Here is a 25,767-nt window from a genome sequence, read left to right on the forward strand (position 1 = left end):
TTAAGTAATCTTGAATATGAGACAGCAACCCCCCACACAATTTCTTATCCCCATGGCTCCCCTGAACATCAGCATTTTCCACCCCTTGGGGTCACACAGTGCTGCCGGACACCTTTCACACTAAAATGTGTTTATTGAAGCTTATTTTGGGAGGAACTTAGGCAGCTTGGAGACCCTCACCCATCTGGTCCTCATAAGGCCTCTGTAGACTCTTCTGGCATTTTGTTAGCTCAGCAATGAAACAATCAACTAAGACAGTGAAATGCCGAGGTGCTGAGTGGGAAGAGTAAGCTGCAATGGGCTTGGTTGTCACCTCTACACCTGCTAGCACTCTGACCTGGGCAGCTGCTCACTTTCCTTCCCTGTGCAAATGGTAATGTTAATATCCACTTCTCAGATTTGTTAAATGAAATAATGGGTGGGAAAGAGCTTCACCCACTGGTGTTGGTATTGGTATAATCTAGGTGCTCAATCAATATTTACTTCCTCTCACGCTCCTCCCCTTCTTTCCCTCCTTCTGCCAGACTCTGTGCTAGATGCTGCTGAAATAAAAACACAAGGGTGACCTGGGACCTACTCTAGACATGCTTGTCTCAACTGACCATAGCACAAGGCAGAGATGTAATTGGTGCTATGTACAAGGGGCAACTGAGTTGCCCAGTTGAGCACAGAGGAAAGAGGAGTTGACTTCATGTTAGGGAATTGGAGGAACCATCAAGGAAGAAGTGGCTTTAGAGAAAAAACTCATGGACAGATAGTATTTCTCCACTCCTGTTCCATTTCCTTTCCTTTCCCTGCCCTTCTTTTCCATTTTCTTCCTTTCTTCTTAAACAATTACTGATGCAAATTTGAAAGTGTCCAGAGGAAAGGAAGTCTTCAGGCACAGTTTGATTGAGTCTGGTTCTATTTCTGTCTGGTTTTCTCACTTGGCTCTGACTCATGTGATGGTTTCATGCTCAGGTGGATGGTTACGAGGATGTCAGCTCAAATGTCTACTCTCAGAAGAATGCCACTGGCACAAACCAGCATCTGTGAACAATTGCAGGGGCTCCTGTACTCTTGGCTCCAGACTTTCTAACCCTGAATATAGAGTCCTGTGTAGACAAAGCAATGGCCGCCATCATCACTTCTTCCTCTGTCTTGAGTTAAACTTAAAAGGGTGTGGTTGAGTTCCTTCCGGAGAAGATGGCGGCTTAGTAAGACGCGCGGGTCTTAGTTCCTCCTCCAGAACAGCAACTAAAGAAACAGAAACAATACAAAACAGCTCCCAGAGCCACAACAGAGACCAAAAAGATAGCGTACCCCATTCTGGAACGGCTGAACGGGCAGGGAGAATCTTCTGTGGTGAGATACCCGAGGGGTGCGCGTTTTCCCGGCCGGGGCGGCTGGCAACTGGGGTCCCCTCCATGCACGTGGCTCCCCGGTCCGACTGGGAATGTTGGATAGCGGGGCCCTCCTGCCATGCTTGGTGTCTCGGGCCAGCTGGGCAATTTGGACCAGCACTCCCCCAAGCCGCGGTGGCTGGCGACCCCCCCCTCCATGCGCAGTTTCCCGGGTCGACTGCGAGATTCAGATTGGCAAGTTAAAGGAGCCACAGCATCTTTTACTGGTGGGACCCACAGACAGACGAGTGCCACGAGCGCCACCTACTGGGCAGGAAAAGAAAAACAGAGCCCAGAGATTTCACAGAAAAACCTTTCAACCAGCCGGGTCCCACACCCAGGGAAATCTGATCAAATGCCCAGACACCAGCAGAAAATAACGGATCACGCTCGGAAAATTGAAGATATGGCCCAGTCAAAGGAGCAAACCAATAGTTCAAATGAGATACAGGAGCTGAGACAACTAATGCTGAATATACGAACAGAAATGGAAAACCTCTTCAAAAACCAAATCAATAAATTGAGGGAGGACGTGAAGAAGACATGGGCTGAACAAAAAGAAGAAATAGAAAATCTGAAAAAACAAATCACAGAACTTATGGGAGTGAAGGACAAAGAAGAAAAGATGGAAAAAACAATGGATACCTACAATGGTAGATTTAAAGAGACAGAAGCTACAATTAGTGAACTGGAGGATGGAACATCTGAATTCCAAAAAGAAACAGAAACTATAGGGAAAAGAATGGAAAAACTTGAGCAGGGGATCAGGGAACTGAAGGACAATATGAAGCGCACAAATATACGTGTTGTGGGTGTCCCAGAAGGAGAAGAGAAGGGAAAAGGAGGAGAAAAACTAATGGAAGAAATTATCACTGAAAATTTCCCAACTCTTATGAAAGACCTAAATTTACAGATCCAAGAAGTGCAGCGCACCCCAAAGAGAATAGACCCAAATAGGCATTCTCCAAGGCACTTACTAGTTAGAATGTCAGAGGTCAAAGAGAAAGAGAGGATCTTGAAAGCAGCAAGAGAAAAACAATCCATCACATACAAGAGAAACCCAATAAGACTATGTGTAAATTTCTCAGCAGAAACCATGGAAGCTAGAAGACAGTGGGATGATATATTTAAATTGCTAAAAGAGAAAAACTGCCAACCAAGACTCCTATATCCAGCAAAATTGTCCTTCAAAAATGCAGGAAAAATTAAAACATTTATAGACAAAAAGTCACTGAGAGAATTTGTGACCAAGAGACCAGCTCTGCAAGAAATACTAAAGGGAGCACTAGAGTCAGATACGAAAAGACAGAAGAGAGAGGTATGGAGTAAAGTGTAGAAAGAAGGAAAATCAGATATGATATATATAATACAAAAGCCAAAATGTTAGAGGAAAATATTATCCAAACAGTAATAACACTAAAAGTTAATGGACTGAATTCCCCAATCAAAAGACATAGACTGGCAGAATGGATTACGACCCAGCAATACCACTGCTAGGTATCTACTCAAAGGACTTAAGGGCAAAGACACAAACGGACATTTGCACACCAATGTTTATAGCAGCATTATTTACAATTGCAAAGAGATGGAAACAGCCAAAATGTCCATCAACAGAAGAGTGGCTAAACAAACTGTGGTGAATACCTACGATGGAATATTATGCAGCTTTAAGACAGACTAAACTTATGAAGCATGTAATAACATGGATGGACCTAGAGAACATTATGCTGAGTGAGTCTAGCCAAAAACTAAAGGACAAATACTGTATGGTCCCACTGATGTGAACCGACATTCGAGAATCAACTTGGAATATATCATTGGTAACAGAGACCAGCAGGAGTTAGAAACAGGGTAAGATAATGGGTAATTGGAGCTGAAGGGATACAGACTGTGCAACAGGACTAGATACAAAAACTCAAAAATGGACAGCACAATAATACCTAACTGTAATGTAACTATGTCAAAACACTGAATGAAGCTGCACCTGAACTGTAGTTTTTTTGTTTGTTTGTTTGTTTGTATTTTTTGTTTTTGTTTTTTCTTTTTCCTTTTTATATATATATATTTTTATTGTTATTATTATTTTAATTTTCTTCTCTATATTAACATTCTATATCTTTTTCTGCTGTTTTGCTAGTTCTTTTCCTAAATCGATGCAAATGTACTAAGAAATGATGATCATACATCTATGTGATGATACTAAGAATTACTGAGTGCATATGTAGAATGGAATGATTTCTAAATGTTGTGTTAATTTCTTTTCTTTTTTTTTTAATTAATAATAAAAAAAAGGGTCTAGTTGAAAATGAGGTGAGATATCCTGGGACCTTACTTTAAAAAATGAAGCTCTGAAGTCAAACTTGGCATGGGTGTGTGAGGAAAGTAGGATTTTAACAAGTAGTGATGAGAGAGAAAAAGTGGTTTAAGCTGAGGCTGTGGCATGAGCACAAGAGGACATGGCATCAGCAAAGGGAAGCTTAGTGGATGTTTGGAGAAGGTGTGATTGTGGGTGGAGTTTCTCAGGGAAGGCCCTGTGAGGGGGTACAGCCAAGCCATGGACTCTGGTAACAGCGGCACTTTGGTTTTAGGCAGAGGAATCAGTGAGCTTGATGAGGAAGTACTTATCTTGGTTGTAATCTTCATGATGTGAGTGATTATTTGATTAATGTCTGCCTCCCCCACTAGCTGGTCAGCTCCAATGATACACGTACTTACTGTATCTCTTTCTTCTCCCCTCTCTACCTTCATCACTAGTTAAGGGCCAACTACTTAGTAGATGCTCAATAAATAGATGGTAAATGAAGGGGTGGTTGAACAGATAGATGAAAGGTTTCTGAGTAGAGAGATACATTGGGGTCAAAGTTTCTAAGAAATGTGAGGTTCAGTGCTTGAGTTGATTCTCCTTCATAGTTTCCTTCTTTGCTCATTAAAAGTCATCAAGTGGGGATAGGAATTGGCAGCTTGTTGGCCAAATCTTCCTGTGTTTGGGCAGATCAGATCACGTGAGCTATCTGGTGATGTAAGCAGATGATTTTAGCATCTGCCAAGCCCTATTCCGTTCATGCTATTTAACCTGGGACAGCTTGAAATAGTGGAAAACATGTATGTCTGCGGTCAGATAAGGTTGCTGAAATCTCAGCTACCACTTATTAGCCATGACTCTTTAGCAAATTACTTCACCTCTCTGAATCTTTTTTCCTCATCTGTAAAACAAGGAATGAGTTCAGAGTATTGTTTTGAGTTAGTTAGCATGAGTTAGTTAATATGAAGAGCCTCCTTGCACATAGTATGTGGCCTTTATTTTTATTTTTTACATTTAAAAAAGTATCTCACTGTGTGCTTTAAAATCACAAAGTGTTTGTTTTATGTTCTAGCTTTTTTTTCCCTGATTTTAACAGGAACTTCATGTTCAATGTAGAAAACTTGAAAATCATAGCAAAATACAGAAAAATATAAATATATACAAGTATTTATATACAGTGAAATATAGCAAAGCAAAAAAACTACCTTCATCTATAAAATATCTGTAAAAATATGTTAATGTAAAAACATTTACTTTATCTGTAAAACTGCAATTGAGATAACCACCTTAACATTTTGATGTGTCTTTTCTAATATATTCTTCATGTGTTAGAAACTTTTGTGGTTTTTTTTTTTTTTTTTTTTTGGCATGGGCAGGCACCAGGAATTGAACCCGGGTCTCCGGATGGCAGGATAGAATTCTACCACTGAGCCACTGTTGTACTGCCCACTTTTTTTTTTTAAGTACCTTTCATTTTACTATCAAATGGATTAGTTATTTATTGCTGCATAATCCTAAATTACCCCCAAAGTTAGAAGCTTACAACAAACAAATATTTATCTCACCCTCCCCTTCTTCAGGAGGGCTGGAGTGGAAGCTGTGGAAGACGCGTAATTCTCAGTGTTGGGGGAGCCAGTTGGAGCTGGGATTCCCCAATAGCTGATGGCCTCTCTTTCCTTCTCACGCTGAAGCCGGGGCTGGTGTCTGAGGGCTTTGACTCCTTGGAGGCCATGAGGATCATAAGGTCCACCACCTGTTGCCGTAGCCAAATTCATTGTCATTCCAGGAAATGAGCTTGGCGGAGTGATTGTTGAGGGCAATGCTAGCCCAGCATCAAAAGTGGAAGAGTGGGGCGGGCCACGGTGGCTCTGCAGGCAAGAATGCTCACCTGCCACGCCAGAGGACCCGGGTTCGATTCCTGGTACCTGCCCATGTTAAAAAAAAAAGTGGAAGAGTGGGTGTCACTATTAAAGTCACAGGAGATAGCTGGTCCTCAGAGTCACCAGGCTGCCCCTTAGGGGGCCCTCTTACTCCTGCTTCACCATCTTCTTGATGTCATTGTATTTGGCCACTTTCTCCAGGTGGCAGGTCAGATCCACGATGGACATATCGGGGGTGGGGACACAGAAGGCCATACCAGTGAACTTCCCATTCAGCTCTGGATGACCTTGCCCACTGCCTTGATAGCGCTGGTAGATATAGGGATGATGTTCTGGGTAGCCCCATGGCCGTCGTGCCACATTTTCCAGGAGGGGCCATCTACAGTCTTCTGAGCAGCAGTGATGGCATGGACGGTGGTTATGAGTCCCTCCATGTTGCTAAAGTTGTCATGGATGACCTTGGCTATGGGGCCAGGCAGTTGATGGTGCAGGAAGCATTGCTGACAATCTTGAGGGAGTTGTCACACTTCTCACAGTTCATGCCCACCACAGACATAGGGGGGCAGAGATGATGACTTTTTTGGTACTACCCTTCAAGTGAGTCCCGGCCTTCTCCTGGGCCATGGAGACATCTGTGGACTTCACGATATATTCAGTATCAGCATTGTCCCATTTGATGCCGGTGGGATCTCACTCCTGGAAGATAATAATGGGATTCCCATTGATGACAATCTTCCCATTCTCAGCCTCGACTGTGCCTTTGAACTTGCCATAGGTGGAATCATACTGGAACATGTAGACCATGCAGTTGAGGTCAACGAAGGGACTACTGATGGTAACCACATGCACTTTGCCAGAGTTTCCAGCAACCTTGGTGACCAGGTGCCCAATATGGCCAAATCCACTTATTCTGACCTTCCCCATCTTGTCTCAGGGATGTGGCTTTAACTGCATGAAAAGATGCGGTTGTCTGTCAGAGGAGAGAAGCAGGGAGCCTGAACTTCACTTTTAATAAAAAGAAAATGCTACTCATTCTTTAGATAGTTTGAGGAATTTTGGAACAATTGGGGTTAAAAAGAGAAAAGGATGAATACCTGAGAGGCTACATTTGATAACCATAGACTCAAAACGAGTTTTAGGTAAAAGATTTGGAAGGGAGACAAAAGGTAGTCCCACATGTCAGAAATTAAAGGGAACAGGGTAATAAATTGAGGTCAGCATTTTCCACTCTTTAGACTAAAATTATGGATTCCAATGCTCAGCTGCACAACGGTGAGCTAGGTCTTCCACTCTTTTTGATAAATCATTTATGCAGAGTATACACAGGAGTCAGAAGATTAAATATTTGGTTTTAGTTAACTCCACTGACTACTATTTAGAAGTGAATTTAGAGCCTAGAATTTGGAAAGAAAACAATCAACATATGACTATAGATGCAGTAAGCAAAAAATTGCTTAAAATAAACAGTAGAAATGATGTGGGAAAGTAAAAATAAGAGGAAACGCCTTGAATGGCTCGATAATGAAGCATTCTGAATGCAAATATTTATTTTAATTAGTTTATTTTTATTTATGATACAAACACAAACATTCTTATCTATGATCAGTCCGTTCTTGTTATATAATCAATAACTCACACTATCATCACATAGTTATATATTCATTATCATGATCATTTCTTGGAACATCTGCATCAATGCAGAAAAAGAAATAAAAAGAAAACAGAAAAATATTCATACATACCATACCCCTTACTCCTCCCTTTCACCAATCACCAGCATTTCAATCTACTAAATTTATTTTAACATTTGTTCTCCCTATTATTTATTTATTTTTAATCCATGTGTTTTACTCGTCTGTCAATAAGGTAGACAAAAGGAGCATCAGACACAAGGCTCTCACAATCACACAGTCACACTGTGAAAGCTATATCATTATCCAATTACCTTCAAGAAATATGACTGGGTGGGCCACAGTGGCTCAGCAGGCAAGAATGCTTGCGTGCCATGCCAGAGGACCTGGGTTCGATTCCTAGTGCCTGCCCATGTTAAAAAAAAAAAAAATGGCCACTGGAGCACAGCTCCACATTTTCAGACAGTTTCCTCCAGCCTCTCCATTACATCTTAACTGAACTGTTGTACCGCCCACTTTCATTTTTTATAAATAGGTAATTCTTACACATGGCACACAACTTAAGAAGTACAAAAGGGTAGACAATGAGAATTAATTCTCCCTCTTTCCTGGTTCCCCTCTTCAGAGGCACCCACTGTCACACATCTTGGTGGCCTCCTGGAGGCAGCCCAAGCATTTAGGAACATCTGTTTAATTTTCACGTTGTCTTCCTGCACGCGGCCACTGGCACAGCGTCCTACTGGGCATGGAGCATCCCCTGAAGGGCGAGTTTCCTTCTGGTCGCCATGGACACCTCCATGAGCCCGGCCAGATGATGGGGTGAGGGCTTGGCCACGCTTGGTTTGGGTTGCATATTTTTATTCTCTGAACTGCAGCTCTGAAACACCTAACAAGGTTTGGAGCTCTCCATCTCACCATCTCCATGGCCACTCACGCGGGAAGCAGAGCTACAAGCGGTTAGGCCAGCGGACAGTGCCGTCCGGGGCAGACTCAGGCTCTCTCTCTCAGCATCTCACTGGCCGTCAGAATGTGTGGTCTGACAGGGGAGGTTAATATTTTGCATTTGGGATTGAACTGAAAGACCAAGGACGTGTGTCCCCTAAAAGCCAGAGCCCAGGCTGTTTTGAGCAATCTTGCCCCACTGCTGTAGGCCCCACAGTCCCCACAGAGCCTCGTCCTTCTGTGCTGCCCCTCTCCCTGCCCAGGAGTGCCCCCTCCACACCCCACCAGGCTCCTTAGGCTGCCCTCCTCCAAGGCTGTGTGCTCAGCAGCCCTCCTTCCGGCCTTTCATTAATGATCAACCGAAGGCCTCTCAGGACTTGGCTCACAGGGGGCCCAGGCAGTCAGGAGGGGAGCTAGAAAACTGGACTTCCTCAGAGCTGAGCTCCAGACAGCAACGAGTAAGAGTGCACTGGTAACAGAGTTACCATCTGACCCCGCAATTCCTCTCCTGCATGTATGCCCAAGATAACTAAAAACAGGTGTCCGCACAAAAACTTGTGCGCACATGTTGATAGCTGCATTATTGGTAATAGCCAGAATGCGGAAACAACCGAAAGTCTGTTGACTGATGGACTGATAAACAGAAGGTGTTGTATACAGATAATGGAATATGGGCCAACAATAGGAAGGAATGAAGTACTGATCCATGCTATAACATGGATCACGCTTGAAACCATTATGCTATGGAAAACAAGCCAGTCACATGAGGTCAAAGACTGTATGGTTCCATTTAAAAGAAATGCTCAGAATAAGCGAATCCATAGGCGGACAGTAGATGAATCGTTGCCAGGGGCTAAGTGGAGGCAAAGATGGATAGTGCCTCCTAATGGGTGTGGAGTTTCTTTTTGGCGTGATAAAAATGTCCTAAAATTAGATAATGGTGATGATTGTACAACTCTGTGAATATACTAAATATACCAAATGCCAATTTTAAAAGGGTGAATTTTATTTTATTTTTATTTTTTTAAACTTTTTTCATTAATTAAAAAAAATTAAACAAAACATTAAGATATCATTCCATTCTACATATACAATCAGTAATTCTTAATATCATCACATAGTTGCATATTCATCATTTCTTAGTACATTTGCATCGATTTAGAAAAAGAAATAAAAAGACAACAGAAAAAGAAATAAAATGATAATAGAGAAAAAAAAGATTATACATACCATACCCCTTACCCCTAGCTTTCATTTATCACTAGCATTTCAAACTAAATTTATTTTAACATTTGTTCCCCCTATTATTTATTTTTATTCCATATGTTCTACTCTTCTGTTGATACAGTAGCTAAAAGGAGCATCAGACACAAGGTTTTCACATTCACAGAGTCTCATTGTGAAAGCTATATCATTGTTCAATCATCATCAAGAAACATGGCTACTGGAACACAGCTCTACATTTTCAAGCAGTTCCCTCCAGCCTCTCCGCTACATCTTGAACAACAAGGTGATATCTACTTAATGCATAAGAATAACCTCCAGGATAACCTCTCGACTCTGTTTGGAATCTCTCAGTCATTGACACTTAGTCTCATTTCACTCTTCCCCAAAAGGGTGAATTTTATGATGTGTGAATTATCTTTCCATAAATAACAAATCGGAAAGATTTTATCAAATAGTATTTTATCAAATACTGGTGCATTTGAGGCACCTCATCTGTAAAATCGGGGTTGAATGATAAAATGCACAAGTCAGCATTTTGTAAGCTGTAAAGTGCTGTCCGAGCTTAAGGGACTCACATTGTTACGAGGATGAAGATAATGTAAAAGAAAGACACTGGAACCAATTGATAATTTTACAAATTAATCCTTTAATTACAAAAATGGTGGTTTATTAGTTTTGAGGATTTGAAAACTATATAAACAAAAACAAGAAAAGCTCCACATAATCATAATGGAGCGTGTAGTTATGATATGTTATTTAGGCAGCATATTCTCTTCTCATCTCTGTGACGAGCTCTGCTTCTGAGGATTATTGTTCCTTGAATGACAAACATTGCCGCATGACCTACTTTGACCAGTGCCCTCCATGTGGAAATGGCATGCTCCACTTCTGAGCAGAAGCGTCAAGAGTCTTTGCCAGGTTCTGCCATTGTTTTTTCCTTTTTTGTCACCAGAGCAGTGTGTCTTGATGAAGGGCTCTCTGTCATCCTGGGTTCTGGAATGCGAAGAGCTGGGAAAGACATGTGCTGTGAGAGAGGAGTGCATGTTTATTGTCCTGAGATTTGGGAGCTGGCTGTCCTGCAGCATCATTTGTCCTCAGATACCTGATATGCACAGTGATTACAATTGTTACTATTTTGGTGTTTATTCCTTGGTCTTTTTGTCTATGCCTAAATTCTATTGATTTTTCTCTTTATAAAAATAGGATCATACTGTACATGTGAATTTGTGAAGTGCTCTTCATTTTATCTGCAAATATTCCACTCTATATCGCTAAAAGATAAGGATTCTTCCTGAAACATAACACAATAACTGTTATTGCATTTAAAGTTAATAATTACTTCATATCAAAAGTTAGTCATTGTAAACATTTCTTTGACCTTTTACATTGGTTCACTCAAGTCAGAGAGCCATACAAGGCAGTATTAGGCACAGCTGATATGTCTCTTAGGTCTGGTCTTGGCTTGCCGGGTTTCTATGACAAATGTCACACGGTAGACTGGCTTCAACAGCAGGAGGTTATGGCTCATGGTTTTGAGGCCAGGAGAAGCCCAAAGTGAAGGTGTCAGCAAGCCAAAACTACCTCTCATCGCCTGTGGCATTCCAGCATTCCAGTGCTGGCTGCGGCAGGATGAGCTTCACCCCAGGGCAGGTCCTCTCCTTTCTCCTGTGGGTTCTGCTGGCTTCCCTTCAGCCTCCCATGGCCTCTGTGTGTGAACTTCTTCTGTTTATAAAGAACTCAGTATTGAGGCCCAACTTCACTCAACTGGGCCACACCTTACCTAAAGCAGCATCTTCTAGACACCCATTTACGATGGGCTCACACGTAAGGTGTGTAGATTAAGAACAAGTCTAAACTGGGTTACACAATTAAGTCTACCCTCGGTCTCTCCTCTTGGCTCACTTTCCCCTCGTGATGTACTTGGTGAAAAGTCAAATCAGTCATTCTGCAAACTTTCTCACTGTATGGATTTTGCTGACTGTATCCCCAGGCTGTCATTTAAAATATTCCTCCTTGCTGTATATTTTCTCTAAACTGCTGACTGAGAGAGCCTTGATCAGATTTAGTGAACAGACTTAAACATTTAATACCCTATGAACATTTTCCATAGCCTTTAGTATTCTTCTATAACATGTTTTGTAAATGTCTATGTAGTTGTCTATTGTATGGCTATGTTATAATTTATATAGCTAGTCCCCTATTTTTGTACATAAGGTTATTTCTGATTTTTTGCTACTATACACAACTCCAACATGCATCCTCATGGACTAATAATTTTCTGGCTGGATTTGCCTTCTTTCTGTTGGTTTAGTTCCTGCGGATGGTGGATGCTTGTGCCAGCTTCCTCACCGAAGCCCTGAACCCGGGAAACTGCGTGGGAATCCTGAGGCTGGCAGACACACAGTCCTTGGACCAATTGAAGAAGCAGGTTCAAAGTTACATCATTCAGAACTTTGTGCAGATTCTGAGCTCTGAGGAGTTCCTTGAGCTCCCTGCGGACACCCTGGGCCATGCCTTGAAGAGCGATGAGCTCCAGGTGACTGAGGAGGCGCAGGTGTTTGAAGCTGTGATGAGCTGGGTCCGGCACGCACAGTCAGAGCGGCTCTGCCTGCTGCCCCGCATCCTGGAGAACGTGCGCCTGCCTCTCCTGGACCCGTGGTACTTTGTGGAGACAGTGGAAGCAGACCCCCTCATCAGGCAGTGCCCAGAGGTCTTCCCGCTGCTCCAGGAAGCCAGGATGTATCACCTTTCCGGCAATGAGGTGAGTGGAAGATGAGGGTGTGCATTAATCAGAGACGTGAAGGAGTCAGTCATGGCCTTACTGAGGTGCAGGTGAGGCTGGCTGACAAATCTCTGGGGCATTGAAAAGAAGGTGCGAAGATGCTGCACAGTTCATAGTTTGAGTTGGGAAGTTCCAACTGGATTTGCGGGTTCTTGATCTGCGGGTTCTTGATCTGTGATGGTGATTAACGGGGAAGACTCTACATCCTTAGACATCTGTTGAGAGAATGAGGTGAGATGTGGAGATCTGGCAACCAGCACCCTTCCTCATCTCAGTTATGTAGGGGGATGTTCGGTGGGGGCCGACATACACACCAACAGGAATGGGCCTGGCTGGTCATCATTCCATGGTGGCTGCAGCTCTTGCAGGTTGCCAACTCTGGGAGAAATTTTGAGTCTTTTGTATCTCCTCTGACACTGCCATGCTTCAGACTTGCATCAGTTCCTTTTGGAATTTCTGAAAATCCATCAAAGCTCATCTTCCTGCCCCCAGGCTGGCATCTCCAATTCATTCATTCACCAGCGGATGATCTAAAACACAAGCCTGATCATCTCACTCATGGACTTAACCTCTCTCCTATCACTTTCAGATAAAGTCCGCACTTCCTGGCTCCACCCCCAGAGCCTGGCCTCCTGCTCGCTTCTCTAATGCGATCCCCAGGCTCTGTCCACAGCTGCAGTCCTGATGCACTCCTTGTGAAGTCGAATGGACTCGACTTCCAGCCTCCAGGCCAAGGCAGGCACTGCTCAAATGCCTTGTTCCTTTTCATCTACTAACTGCTACTCATATTTCAAAACTCCGCTCCAGAGGGTGTCGCAGCCCAGAGCCTTACCCCAGGATGGTTCAGACTGTTCTCACCACCCAGTTCTGCTCTGTAGCTCTTCTTGGACTAGGAAATGTGTCCAGAACTTAGCAGGGCTCCTGGTATATATCAAGTAACTGGTAAATGTTTCTTGAATGAATAAATGGGCAAGGTTGGTGAATATAAGTTTCAGTTAGATCTACCTGGATCAGTTAAGAACTTGTTAAGGAGAGGTCTCCACAACAATTCCTGAAGAACAATTTCTCTTCAGAACTTTAAAAAGACAAAAAAGGGTTAAGAAACCATCAGTAGGTAATGATAGAAGGACAATTTATTAACAGAACGCATGCGCACCAGCACAAATACACCTTTATACGTGGTTCTGAGATGAGCTACCAAGCCATTTTCACAGAGCCGCTGAGGGAACCCTCAGTTGGAGTGGTTCGGGAATGACCAGGCTGAGACTCCTCCAGAGCTGCTTCTTTTTTTTGTTTGTCCTCTTCCAGTTCTGTGCTGTCTTCAGCTCCACTGTTCACCCACTCTGCAAATATATCCTTAAATGTTTGGTAGAATTCCCCCATGAAGCCATTAGAACCTGGGGTTTTCTATGAGAAGATTTCAAATTAAAAAATTTTATGTCTTTAATAGATACAGATATATATTATATATATAATTATATATATCTATATAATAATATAGATATTATATCTATATCTATTATATAGATATAATAGATATATCTATAATAGAATAATAGATTATTCTATTCTAGAATAGAATAATCTATTCTAAAGAAATAGATTATTTCTTTAATAGCCCTGAATAGATAACAGGGCTATTCAGTTTATTTATTTCTTCTTGAATGTGCTTTGATAGTTTGTATCTTGTCCATTTCATATAAGTTGTTGAATTTACTGGCAAAAAGTTGTTTGTATTTTGTCATCCTTTTAATATCTGTAGAATCTGTGGTGATGTCACATCTCTCATTCCAGGTATTGATAATTTAGGTCTCCTTTTTTGCTGATCAGCCTGGTTAGATGTTTATCCATTTTATTGATCTTTTCAAAGGACTGGTTTCCAATTTCATTTGGTTTTCTCTGCTGTTTTTCAATTTTCTATTTCATTATTTCCACTCTGATCTTGATTATTTCCTTTCTTCTGCTTACTCCACCTTGCTAAGTTTATGGTTTGCCCGTGTTTTGGTTCCCAGTTGCTAAAACAAACACCATCTAATAGGGTGGCTGAAGCAATGGGAATTTGTTGGCTCACAGCCTTGAGGTTAGGAGAAGTCCACAGTCAAAGACATCAGATCCTCCCACTGGCCATGTCCGTCCACAGCACAGGTCCTGCCCCACACTGGCCGTGTCCCTCCACAGCACAGGTCCTGCCCCACACTGGCCGTGTCTGTCCACAGCACAGGTCCTGCCCCACGTTGGCCATGTCCCTCCACAGCACAGGTCCTGCCCCACACTGGCCGTGTCTGTCCATAGCACAGATCCTGCCCCACACTGGCCGTGTCCATCCACTGCACAGGTCCTGCCCCACACTGGCCGTGTCCCCCCACAGCACAGATCCTGCCCCACGCTGGCCGTGTCCATCCACTGCACAGGTCCTGCCCCACACTGGCCGTGTCCCCCCACAGCACAGATCCTGCCCCACGCTGGCCGTGTCCATCCACTGCACAGGTCCTGCCCCACACTGGCCATGTCCCTCCATAGTACAGGTCCTGCCCCAACCTGGCCGTGTCCGTCCACAGTACAGGTCCTGCCCCACACTGGCCGTGTCCCTCCACAGCACAGGTCCTGCCCCACACTGGCCGTGTCTGTCCATAGCACAGATCCTGCCCCACGCTGGCCATGTCCATCCACTGCACAGGTCCTGCCCCACACTGGCCATGTCCCTCCATAGTACAGGTCCTGCCCCAACCTGGCCGTGTCCGTCCACAGTACAGGTCCTGCCCCACACTGGCCGTGTCCCTCCACAGCACAGGTCCTGCCCCACACTGGCCATGTCCCTCCACAGCACAGGTCCTGTCCCACACTGGCCGTATCCGTCCACAGCACAGATCCTGCCCCATACTGGCCGTGTCCCTCCACAGCACAGGTCCTGCCCCACGCTGGCTGTGTCCGTCCACAGCACAGGTCCTGCCCCACGCTGGCCATGTCCGTCCACAGCACAGGTCCTGCCCCATGCTGGCCGTGTCCGTCCACAGCACAGATCCTGCCCCATACTGGCCGTGTCCGTCCGCTGCACAGGTCCTGCCCCACGCTGGCCGTGTCTGTCCACAGCACAGGTCCTACCCCACGCTGGCCATGTCCCTCCACAGCACAGATCCTGCCCCATACTGGCCGTGTCCGTCCGCTGCACAAGTCCTGCCCCACGCTGGCCGTGTCTGTCCACAGCACAGGTCCTACCCCACGCTGGCCATGTCCCTCCACAGCACAGGTCCTGCCCCACGCTGGCCGTGTCTGTCCACAGCACAGGTCCTGCCCCACGCTGGCCATGTCCCTCCACAGCACAGGTCCTGCCTCATGCTGGCCATGTCTGTCCACAGCACAGGTCCTGCCCCACGCTGGCCGTGTCCATCCACTGCACAGGTCCTGCCCCATACTGGTCATGTCACTCCAAGCAGGTGCTCAGTGCTGGTCATCAGGACCTGTGTATTAAGTGCAGAGAGGTCACAGTCACCTGCACCTAATTTCTGCTCAGCCATTGAAGTGCAGCCTTGATCAACTGTGCCTCCAACATTCTGGCAATTTTTATCTCTGCCTTTGTGTTAGTCTGCAAGCTGCTGTAATGCGATGTGCTAGAACTGGAATGGTTTTGAAGAAAGGACATTTATAAGTTACAAAAGTACCATTTAAGCCTATGAAAATGTTCAAACTAAGGCATCCAGGGAAAGATACCTTAATTCAAGAAAGGCCGATGGGTCAGGAACCCCTCTGTCAGCTGGGAAGGCACATGGCTGGCCTCTGCTGGTCCCTTGCCTCTGGGCTCTGTTGCTTTCAGCCTCTGTTCCTGTGGGGGTTCCTCACTTTGCTTCTCTGGGGCTGGCTTTCATTTCTGGGCATCCCTTGGCTTTCTCCAGGTTCTGGCTTGCTTTGCATCTCATGGCAGTGTCTGCTGGGCTCCAAGCCTCTCCAAACATCCATGTTTCTGTTCTCCAAGTGTTGGCATCTGTGTCAGCTCTGCTCTGAAGTTTCTGTCAGCTCTGTCATTTCTATTAGCTCTGAAGTTTCTCTCCAAAATGCTTCCTCTTTTAAAGGACTCCAGTAAACTAACTAAGACCCACCCGGAATTGGTGGAATCACATCCCCATCTGATCAAAAATCACACCCACAATTGGGCATGCCACATTTCCATGGAGATAATCTAATCAAACGTTTCTGACCTACAATATTGAATTAGGATGAAAAGAAATGCTGTCCCCACAAGACTGGATCAAGATTAAAACAAGACTTTCCTTGGGTACATAATACTTTCAAATGAACACACTCCACCCTCTGGACCCTAAAAAAGACATGTTTTTTCCATATACAAAATTCTTTCACTCCATCACAATATCACAAAATCCTTAAACCATTTCAGTAGCAATACAAATACAATACAAGGTTAAAACCAGTATAGAATCTCTTCAAAGTCAGTTACAGGCATGGTCTGTCCTAAGGCAAAATCTCCTCTGGCTCTGGACCTATGAAACTCTAGAATAAGTTATCTGCTGCCAACATACACAGCAGGAACAGTCATAGGATACATGTTTCCACTGCCATAGGGAGAAATTGGAAGGAACACAGGGGTCACCGGACCCAAGCTGTTTCAAAAATCTGCAAGGCAAACTCCATTAGATTTCAAAGTCTGAGTCATTTATCCTTGGGGCTTTAGAAAGTGGCAGTCCCACTCTTTCAAGTACCTATGCAGCATCCTGCCTCTCTCCAAACACTGGGGTGTGTTGCAATGCTGGGGCTTATTGGGGAGACCACCTTTCACTTGGCTCCACCCTCTCCAAGCATCGGGGCATCACCTGGGCTCTCTGCCATCTCTGGGGCACATGCTCAACCCCTCCAGAACAATGGGGGTGGCAGCCAGGTTCTTCCCAGTCCCCAGTTTATGTGCTCCACCTTCTACAAGGCCTGGGATTTCACACCTCTTCCTGAACAATGAAGCAGAAGGCCTGCCCTCTGCCTTGGGGCAAACCCACCTGTCCTAGTTTTCTAGCTGCCAGAATGCAACACACCAGAGCCGGATTGGCTTTTAATAAAAGGGGATTTATTTAGTTAATTCTTCAGAGGAAAGGCAGATGACTTTCAACTGAGGTTCTTTCTTACGTGGGAAGGCACAAGGCGATCTCTGCTGGCCTTCTCTCCAGGCCTCTGGGTTCCAGCAACTTTCCCTGGGGTGATTTCTTTCTGGATCTCCAAAGGCCTGGGCTGAGCCGCGAGTGCTGAGATGAGGTATGCTGAGCTGCTTGGGCTGTGCTATGTTGAGTTCTCTCATTTAAGCACCAGCCAATTGAATCAAACATCATTCATTACTTCAGGCATGCCTCTTAGCCGACTGCAGATATAATGAGCAACAGATGAGGGTCACATACCATTGGCTCATGTCCACAGCAACACAACTAGGCATGTTCATCCGGCCAAGTTGACACCTGAACCTAACTACCACAGCACCCTCTCCACATGTATGGGTGGGTACGTTCTTCTGGCCTGAGGTTTCCTGGCTCCAGACCTCAGCCTCCATGGTTCTGCCTCTGAAGACATTTGCCCTTCACTTTGCCCCTTTTCTGTCCTTTTAATCCAGACTGGCAGTGGTTCCATTGGTAAGATCCCACAACACTCTTATTGGTTTTCTATGCAATACTCTGGGATCGTGCCCATCAGACAATAGGACTTTCCACAGACCCTTGCTGGATAACTCCATCTCCACTCCTGGCTAGTCCTGTGTGTAGCTGACTGCTTCCATGGTTGGATAAATCCTCATTTCTGTTCACTGGGGTTTCACTTTCTGGAAGCCTAGAATTTTCCAGACACCCAAGAGTTCAGTCCTCAGCTTATCTCTTTCTTCTCACATTTTATGGTGAGGTGTAAGGAGCAGACAAACTGAATTTTCCACATTTAATTTGGAAATTTCTTCTGCTAAATATCTAAGCCTATCACGCTCAGATTCTGCCTTCTATCTATGGAGAATGTCTTCCCTCCAGTTTAGAATGATGAGTTCATCATTTCTGGATAAAGCCTCCTCAGATGTATTCTTATAGACCACATTTCTACCAACAGTCTCTTCAAAGCCTTCTAGGCCTTCTCTATCAAGCTCCTCACAACTCTTCCAGAATCTTCCCCTTATCCACTTAAAAATCTGTTCCAACATTTTGATATTTGCAAACTGTAGCAGCACCCCACTTCTCTAGTACCAAAATCTGTGTAGTTTGGAAGCTGCTGGAGTGTGATATACCAGAACTGGAATGGCTTTGAGAAAGGGGAAATTAATAAGTTACAAGTTTACAGTTCTAAGCTTCTAAAAATGTCCAAGCTAAGGCGTCCAGGCAAAGATACCTTAATTCAAGGCACGTGGTTGGCATCTGCTGGTCCCTTGCTCCTGGGCTCTGTTGCTTTCAGCCTCTGTTCCTGTGGGGGTTCCTCACTTTGTTTCTCCAGGGCTGGATTTCATCTCTTGGTTTCCCTTGGCTCTCTCCAGGTTTGGCTTTCATAACATCTCATGGCAATGTCTGCTGGGCTCCAAACATCCATGTTTCTGTTCTCCAAGCGTTGGCATCTGTGTCAGCTCTGCTCTGAAGTGTCTGTCAGCTCTGAAGTTTCTCTCCAAACGGTTCTCTCTTTTAAAGAATTCCAGTAAACTAATCAAGACCTACCTGGAATGGGTGGAGTCACATCTCCACCTAATCAAAGGTCACACCTATAATTGGGCGTCAGTCACATCTCTGTAGAGATAATCTAATCAAAAGTTCTACCCTACAGTGTTGAATGAGGATTAAAAGATAGGGCTGTCAGCGCAAGATTGGATCAGGATTAAAACATGGCTTTTCTTGGGTACATAGTACTTTCAAACTGGAGCAGTCCTATTTCCAAAGTTCCTGAAATGCAGGTGTAAATGTTTCACTCTGATATGAAAAAGTCTCTACTATGCCTTCTGCAAAATTGCCACCCTGAAATATCTGCACTGACTTTTAAGTCATTTAACCGTTAGATTAACTTGAAAGCCTCAGTCCCGATCTATATCACGGGAATAATAATACTGATTAACAGTAGAAGTGTTTTGAGAGCTAAATAAGATGGTGAGTGAGATATGCTTACACGGTGTCAGACACATGGCAGGTATCCTATTAGTGCAGCTGCTGTTAGCCTCATCCGTTTTTTCATGGTTGCTCTCTCTCCCACAATCTAGCATTTTCTGTCTCTGGGCTAAAATCTCTTTTCATTGGTTCCAGGGTTTTACTGTCTAGTTGTCCCAAGTCCTGCTCAGGACATGTTCTCCACCCCTTTTGATAGTCTGAGCACCTGAACCATAAAGTGTCCCCAAATGAGGCTCATTGCCAGATCACTTCCTGACACCGCCTGCTTGCTTGGGGTGTGGCTGACCTCGGATTTATCCCTCATGAGAGCAGGGTGGCCTGGAGGTCACAAGTCCACTGCTTCTCTTAATCCTCCTTTCCCAAATGCCAGCCTTTCTTGACCTGTTGTCACCTCCCCTATCAGCCTTGTCCTTTCTCGAAGCTCAAGTTGGTAGTGGTGAAGGTAGGAAAGTTGGAACAGTAAAAAAATCGCTGACCAACATTTGATTTAGGAGTGGTAGCTGGTTCCTTCATTAGACCAAATCAAATTTGAGGCAGAGGAAAATTGCTCCTTCATTTCATAGCCTCCTAATTTTCCAGGAACCAACCTGATCTCTACAAAAGTCTGTACTGATGTGTGTCTGCTGGGGTGGGTGGGTGAGGGGGGCGGGGGACAGGGTCTCATCTCAGGACAGCTCTCTTATAGCAATATGTTCACTTCTGTCTGCTCCCGTAGAACAAACGCTGTGGATAACAGACAATCAGCAAGTTGCAACAGTCTGCTCTACTTTATCAATCTGAAAATAAACTGGTCAGGCCTGATTTTTGCATGCAAGTCATTAGCAAACACTTTCGCACGTCTACCACATATCTTTCACATCTGTGACTTCCTACTGGCATTTTCCATGCCTTTGGGTTTACTATTTTGTCAAAAGTAGCTGAAGCCCACAGTTGGTGATAGGCTGGGGTGCTGGGTTACAAGCAGGCCTCAGCCCAGCCAAACCCAACCCCAGACAATTGCATTACTTATCTGTTTCTGCATAACAAAGACTCTCCAAATTTAGCAGCTTAAAATCATATAGATTTATCATGTTATAGGGTCGGGAATCTGGCCCAGGGCCCCTTGTGCGGTCTCAGCCAAGCAGTGGGCTAAGGTTGCCGTCACTGTCACTGGGGGTGTTGGTAGGCTAGTCCTCGCTGGCTGGGGGTAGGGGGTGCTGTTTCTGTTAGGTGGGTTTCTCTTCGGGGGCTGGCTGCTCCGTGTGAAGGAGCAAGGAAAGACCGAGAAAGTGCCATCCAGACAGAAGCCGTAGTGCCGTTTATGATCTAACTTCAAGTGACATGCCATCACTTCTTCCATGGTCTGTTGGTCACAGAGACCAGTCTTGGTGAGCGAGAGAGAGGGGGCTTAAGAATGCGGACGCGAGGAGCGGGGGGCGTCGCTATGGTTGACACTGAAAAAGTCTGTGTGAGGGTCTGGGTTACCTAGCTCACCTCTTGTTCCTCCATTCACTCAGTGTGTGGTGGGAGTCTGCCTGGGTTCCCGAGGATTGCTCCCTCCCGCCTCTGACTGCTGCCTTGGCTTCCAGATCATCTCAGAGCGTACTAAGCCCAGAATGCATGAGCTGCAGTCGGAGGTGTTCATGATTGTCGGCGGCTGCACCAAGGATGAGCGGTTCGTGGCGGAGGTCACCTGCCTGGACCCCCTGAGGCGCAGCCGTCTGGAGGTCGCCGAGCTCCCACTGACTGAGCACGAGCTGGACAGTGAGAATAAGAAGTGGGTGGAGTTTGCTTGTGTGACACTGAAAAACGAGGTCTACATCTCCGGTAAGCAGGAGCAACATGATGCCAAGCGGGCTCCCCGTTATGCATTCATTGTATGTACTTGTGCTAGTATTTGGAGAGATTCCTGGAAGTGGTCATAAGACGTGCTCATTTAGACATGGGTAGATGTTGCTAAATTTTCCTCCTGAGAAGTTGTACCGTTTACAGTGCATCCAATGATAACAGCATCTATGTTTCTACATCCTTGATAACGTTTTTTTTTTAATCATGGGTGGTTTACATTTGTGACAGGCCAGAATGTTTAAATTGACACTTCCCAGATCATTAGTGAGGTTGAGCATATTTTCATATGTTACCTGATTGTTGGTTTTTTTAATGATCTGTTTATACCCTTTATTCAACTACATATTTTTAAAGAATCTTTTTTCTTATTAATTTTTGCAGCTTTTCTTACACATTCCTTGCTATTTGTATCTCAAATACTTTCTCCCGGACTGTTGCTGTCTTTTACTTTGATTTTCTACTTTAGTCATTTTGTTTCGTCTGTGACTCTGACTTCGGGCGACCTTCACCAGCTCAAGGTCACCAGTGTGGATTTCCATTTTTTCCAGTTACTTTTATAGCACTTATGTTTGAATTGCATTTCTAAGTGTGATGTGAAATAAGGGATTAAACTTGATTTCCTCTACAAATAAATGGTGGATTGTTCTACTACTGTTTATTTAACAACTTTTACATATTCCGGTCTGTTTCTGCATTCTTAATTGGTTTTAATTGATCAGTCAGTCTAGTCTTATGCTAATACCGCAATGTTTTTATAATAACATTTTAGTATATTTTGCTATTTGACAGGGAAAGGCCCCCTTTCTTCTTCTTTTTCAAAAGTTTCTTAGTAATTTTTCCACATGAAATTCAGATTTATCTTGTCAAGTTCCTCAACGCCCCTGAGCACTGCATAATTAGAGTCACCTGGGGAATGCTCTCCAGCAGCCCCGACATTCACGACGTGCCTCCCACCTGGAACCCACTTCTGGTTCCCCGACAGGCACGGGCAGTGCTCACAGAAGCGCAGGGCACACCTGCCCCCCATGCACATCTACACCCGGGCACACCTACACCTGCGCACACCTACCTCCCGGGCTCACCTATGCCTGTGTATAACTACTGCCCATGCATACCTACTACCCATGCACCCCTACCGCTCATGCACACCAACCTCCCTCACACACCTACACCCGGGCACACCTACCACCTGCACACACCTGCAGCCCACGCTCATTTCGCATCTGCCACAGGGTGTGTTTCCTGCTGATGCAGAGTTGCTTGGAGGAAAATACCGACCAGCTCACACATCTACCGTGCGCATCCCATACTTTTATAAGATAAAGACTCTTTAAAAATAGGACAAACACTACCTACATTTCCATGCAGGCCAGAGATAAAAATCAAGAGCATTTTCTAAGGTTTCTTCGTGATTTTTCCAGGTTTGCATTTATGGTTTTCTGTTGGTTCATTGTTATAAGCAAATTCAGAACCTAATCTGCCTTTTGACTTGCCTGCTGGCCAAGCCCCTCCTATACAGGATGTCCCCAGCCTTGCCTCCACTACTCCTCAGGCCCCTCAGGCTGCCTGGCCCTTCCCTTCCCACACTCCCCCAGCCCCTGGCCGGCCTGGCCTTTCCCTTCCTGTGACCACCAGGCTGGCCGCCCCCCCCAAGGCTCTCTGCCCCCACCCCCCGCTGGCCACCCCCCCGGCTTTCTCTGTGCTCGCTGTCTCTCCCTCCTAGACTCTGGGCCCATGGGTGCCGCACTTGCCTCAGCCACCGCCCCCTCCCACCTGAACCAGCCTCCAGGGCTCCTCCCGCCCCCCAGGGGGGATGGTCTGGGGCTTTATGGACTTGTGGGAACTAGTGGGAGAAGCTGCTAATCCGGAGAACTGGCTGGCTTCCTTACTGCTCGGTCTCTTGCAGGCGGCAAAGAAACGCAGCACGATGTCTGGAAATACAATTCTTCCATCAACAAGTGGATTCAAATCGAGTATTTGACCGTTGGCCGCTGGAGGCACAGGATGGTGGTGCTGGGCGGCAGGGTCTGCGCGTTGGGGGGCTTTGACGGCCTGCAGCGCATCGGCAGCGTGGAGACCTACGACCCCTTCCACAACTGCTGGGCCGAGGTACAGGCGCCGCTATCGCTGACCCGCAGTGAGGGACGGGGCCGCCCTGAGGCCGCCGCACCCTGTGCCCTGCTTTTGGAGCCCTGGGTTTCCCTGCATGTGGCAGCCGCCGCTTCTGCCTCTGACCAGGCTGGAGAAGGCCGTCCGGCCCAGCGGTCCGGGTGGCCATCCTGCCCGGCGGCCTGGGTAGCTGTCCTGCTCGGTAGCCCAGATGGCCATTCTGCCTGGTGGCCTGGGTTGCTGTCCTGCCCGGTGGCTGGAGTGGCCATCCTCCCCAGGGGCCCAGGTAGCTGTCCTCCCCAGGGGCCCAGGTGGCCTCACATCCTGCCCTGGATGGGTCCGGTGGACCCTTCAGGCTGCCGGTCGTGGCCCAGGGTCTCTGTGTCCTTAGACGTCCTCTGCCCTCTCCTCCTCCACTCTGGACTCGGGGCCCAGTGACCCTGTTAGCTGGACCCGGAGCTGTCCCGAGTGTTCACCAGGCAGCCTTTAGTTATTTCCACACTGGCATGCACGACTTCCACAGGCAAGCGTGGGGAAAGCAGCCTCACTGCCTGTACTCTCAGGCTGTTCCTTATTTTAAATCTTCTTTCTTCTTGTTGGGTCATACGTAATGTATGGTCCTGCTTTGGGGATCACAGCCCCTGCTCGGTGAGGCTGTAGGCGGGCCAGTGGGTGTCTAGGTCTGGCTGCAGACCTGATGGGTGGACACAGCTCTTATGATGAGGCACCCAGGTCTCCTCGGGTGGCCACATCCTGCCACAGAGCTGCTTCTGGCCCGAGAGGGTTGTGGAAGGGGCAAGAGGCTTGGGTCTGGAAGACTTACGTCTGGTTTAATCCCAAAGGCCTCAGTTTGGCCCCAGGAGGGAGAGGCCGCTCTCCTGTGGCACCTCAAACACTCACACCAGCTTTTCTCCCTGCATGTCAGGGCCATGGACAATGTCTAGTGCTTAGCACATGTTTTTTAATGAATGAATATGAATATGCATCTCCTCCAAAGCTAGCTGGCCTCGACTGTGGAAACACTTGTTTCTGCGTGCAGCTCACCTCCTGAGAGCTGGACCCGGGAGAAATGGGGCGGGGGGACATCCAAGCCTGCAGCCTGCCCCTCCTGCCCCTCCTACCCCTCCTGCCCCCACCTGCTCTGGCCTGCCTCCTCCTGCCCCCTCTTGCCCCTCCTGCCCCACCCTACCCCATCTGCCCCTGCCTGTCCCGTCTGCCCCACCTCTCCTGCCCTCTCCTGCCCCTGCCTGCCACTGCCCCAGCCTGCAGGGAGAGTGGCCATGGCCTGGACCAGCCCATCAGGGCATCTGCGCCGGGTGAGCCTCTGCAGCCACCTGGGCGTGTGCTGACCACCCCTCTCATGCCCGTGCCTGTGCAGGCTGCGCCCCTGCTTGTGCACGTCAGCTCCTTCGCAGCCGCCAGCCACAGGAAGAAGCTCTATGTGATCGGAGGGGGGCCCAACGGGAAGCTGGCCACGGACAAGACGCAGTGCTATGACCCTTCAGCCAACAGGTGGAGTTTACGGTCGCCCATGCCGGTGGAGGCCAAGTGCATCAACGCTGCCAGCTTCCGCGACCACATCTATGTCGTGGGTAAGCAAACGATGGGCTGCTTTCCTCCCCGGAGCCCCTGCCTTCAGCCCCGAGCAGCAGCACGCTGACCCCACAGGCTGACCCCTGAGGGGCATGGGGGGCTGGCCTGGCCCTGGGAGCCTCCCTTGCAGTCCCGGGCATCGGCTCATTTCTCAGGGGGTGGACAAAGCAGCTGTGTTGTTAAGCACGTGCAGAAATGGAAATGTGGCAATACATCATAGCGAACATTTGTCTTATGTTTCTTTGAAATATGAGGGCATTTACTGTCTTCTGTAGGTTTATTTTTTAAACTTTTTAAAATTATGCAATATAACATATATACACAAAACAAAGAAAGAGAAAAGCAACAGTTCTGAAAGTCCACATTTTTTTATATCATTATATTCAGGCAATTCACAGAGACTTTGCCCTCCCTGCTTGCTTTGGGAGCTCAGCAAAGCTGCCTTTAGACAGGAGAAGAGACGGACTGAGCAGTGTTTGTTGGGGCTGGTGGCTGTCACCTACTGGGCAGCGTCCTCTCAGGAGCTCCTCACACAGGCCATCTGGGCCTCGCTGGACCAGTGAAGTGAGAACGGAGAGGGACACTGGCAGTGCTGTAGTGTAGTTTTTGGTACTACCATAGTTGTTGGTGCAGCCATAGTTTTGAAAAACTCCAGGTGGTTTTAAGGTACAGCTAGGATTGAGAGCTACTGATTAGAGGATGTCAGAAAAGAAATCATTTCAGTTAACAGGAGCTCATCGGAGTTGGCTTCCTGAAGGCAAAACATGGAACAGATTAAGCAAGAGCCCTTCTCTCCTAGCCTTAGGGTCTGGGTCGTCTCTGTTCAGTCTCATGACCGTTCCCCACAGTCTAATCTTGGGGCAGGCCATGTGGTGCCCAGGTCTGCTCAGTCTGCCAAGAGCAGCGAGGCCACCACTTGAGCTGTCCCCGCCTTGGTGGCCATGTTTGCCAGGCCCTCTGCTTTGGCAGGTGGCCCTTCC

The 25,767-nt window shown here is 46.5% G+C and overlaps 1 protein-coding gene across 1 annotated transcript in view; it reads left to right on the forward strand.

Moving 5' to 3' along the window:
* Nucleotides 1-25,767, forward strand: part of KLHL6 (kelch like family member 6) — a 66,044-nt gene that overhangs the window by 37,016 nt on the left and 3,261 nt on the right. The window contains exons 3-6 of the mRNA XM_077148767.1: nucleotides 11,676-12,125; nucleotides 20,827-21,064; nucleotides 22,992-23,194; nucleotides 24,573-24,786. Coding sequence (XP_077004882.1) covers nucleotides 11,676-12,125; nucleotides 20,827-21,064; nucleotides 22,992-23,194; nucleotides 24,573-24,786 — 1,105 coding nt within the window. The remainder of the gene's footprint in view (nucleotides 1-11,675; nucleotides 12,126-20,826; nucleotides 21,065-22,991; nucleotides 23,195-24,572; nucleotides 24,787-25,767) is intronic.

This window comes from Tamandua tetradactyla, chromosome 2 (genome assembly GCF_023851605.1).
Source record: "Tamandua tetradactyla isolate mTamTet1 chromosome 2, mTamTet1.pri, whole genome shotgun sequence".
In the NCBI taxonomy this organism is placed as follows: domain Eukaryota; kingdom Metazoa; phylum Chordata; class Mammalia; order Pilosa; family Myrmecophagidae; genus Tamandua; species Tamandua tetradactyla.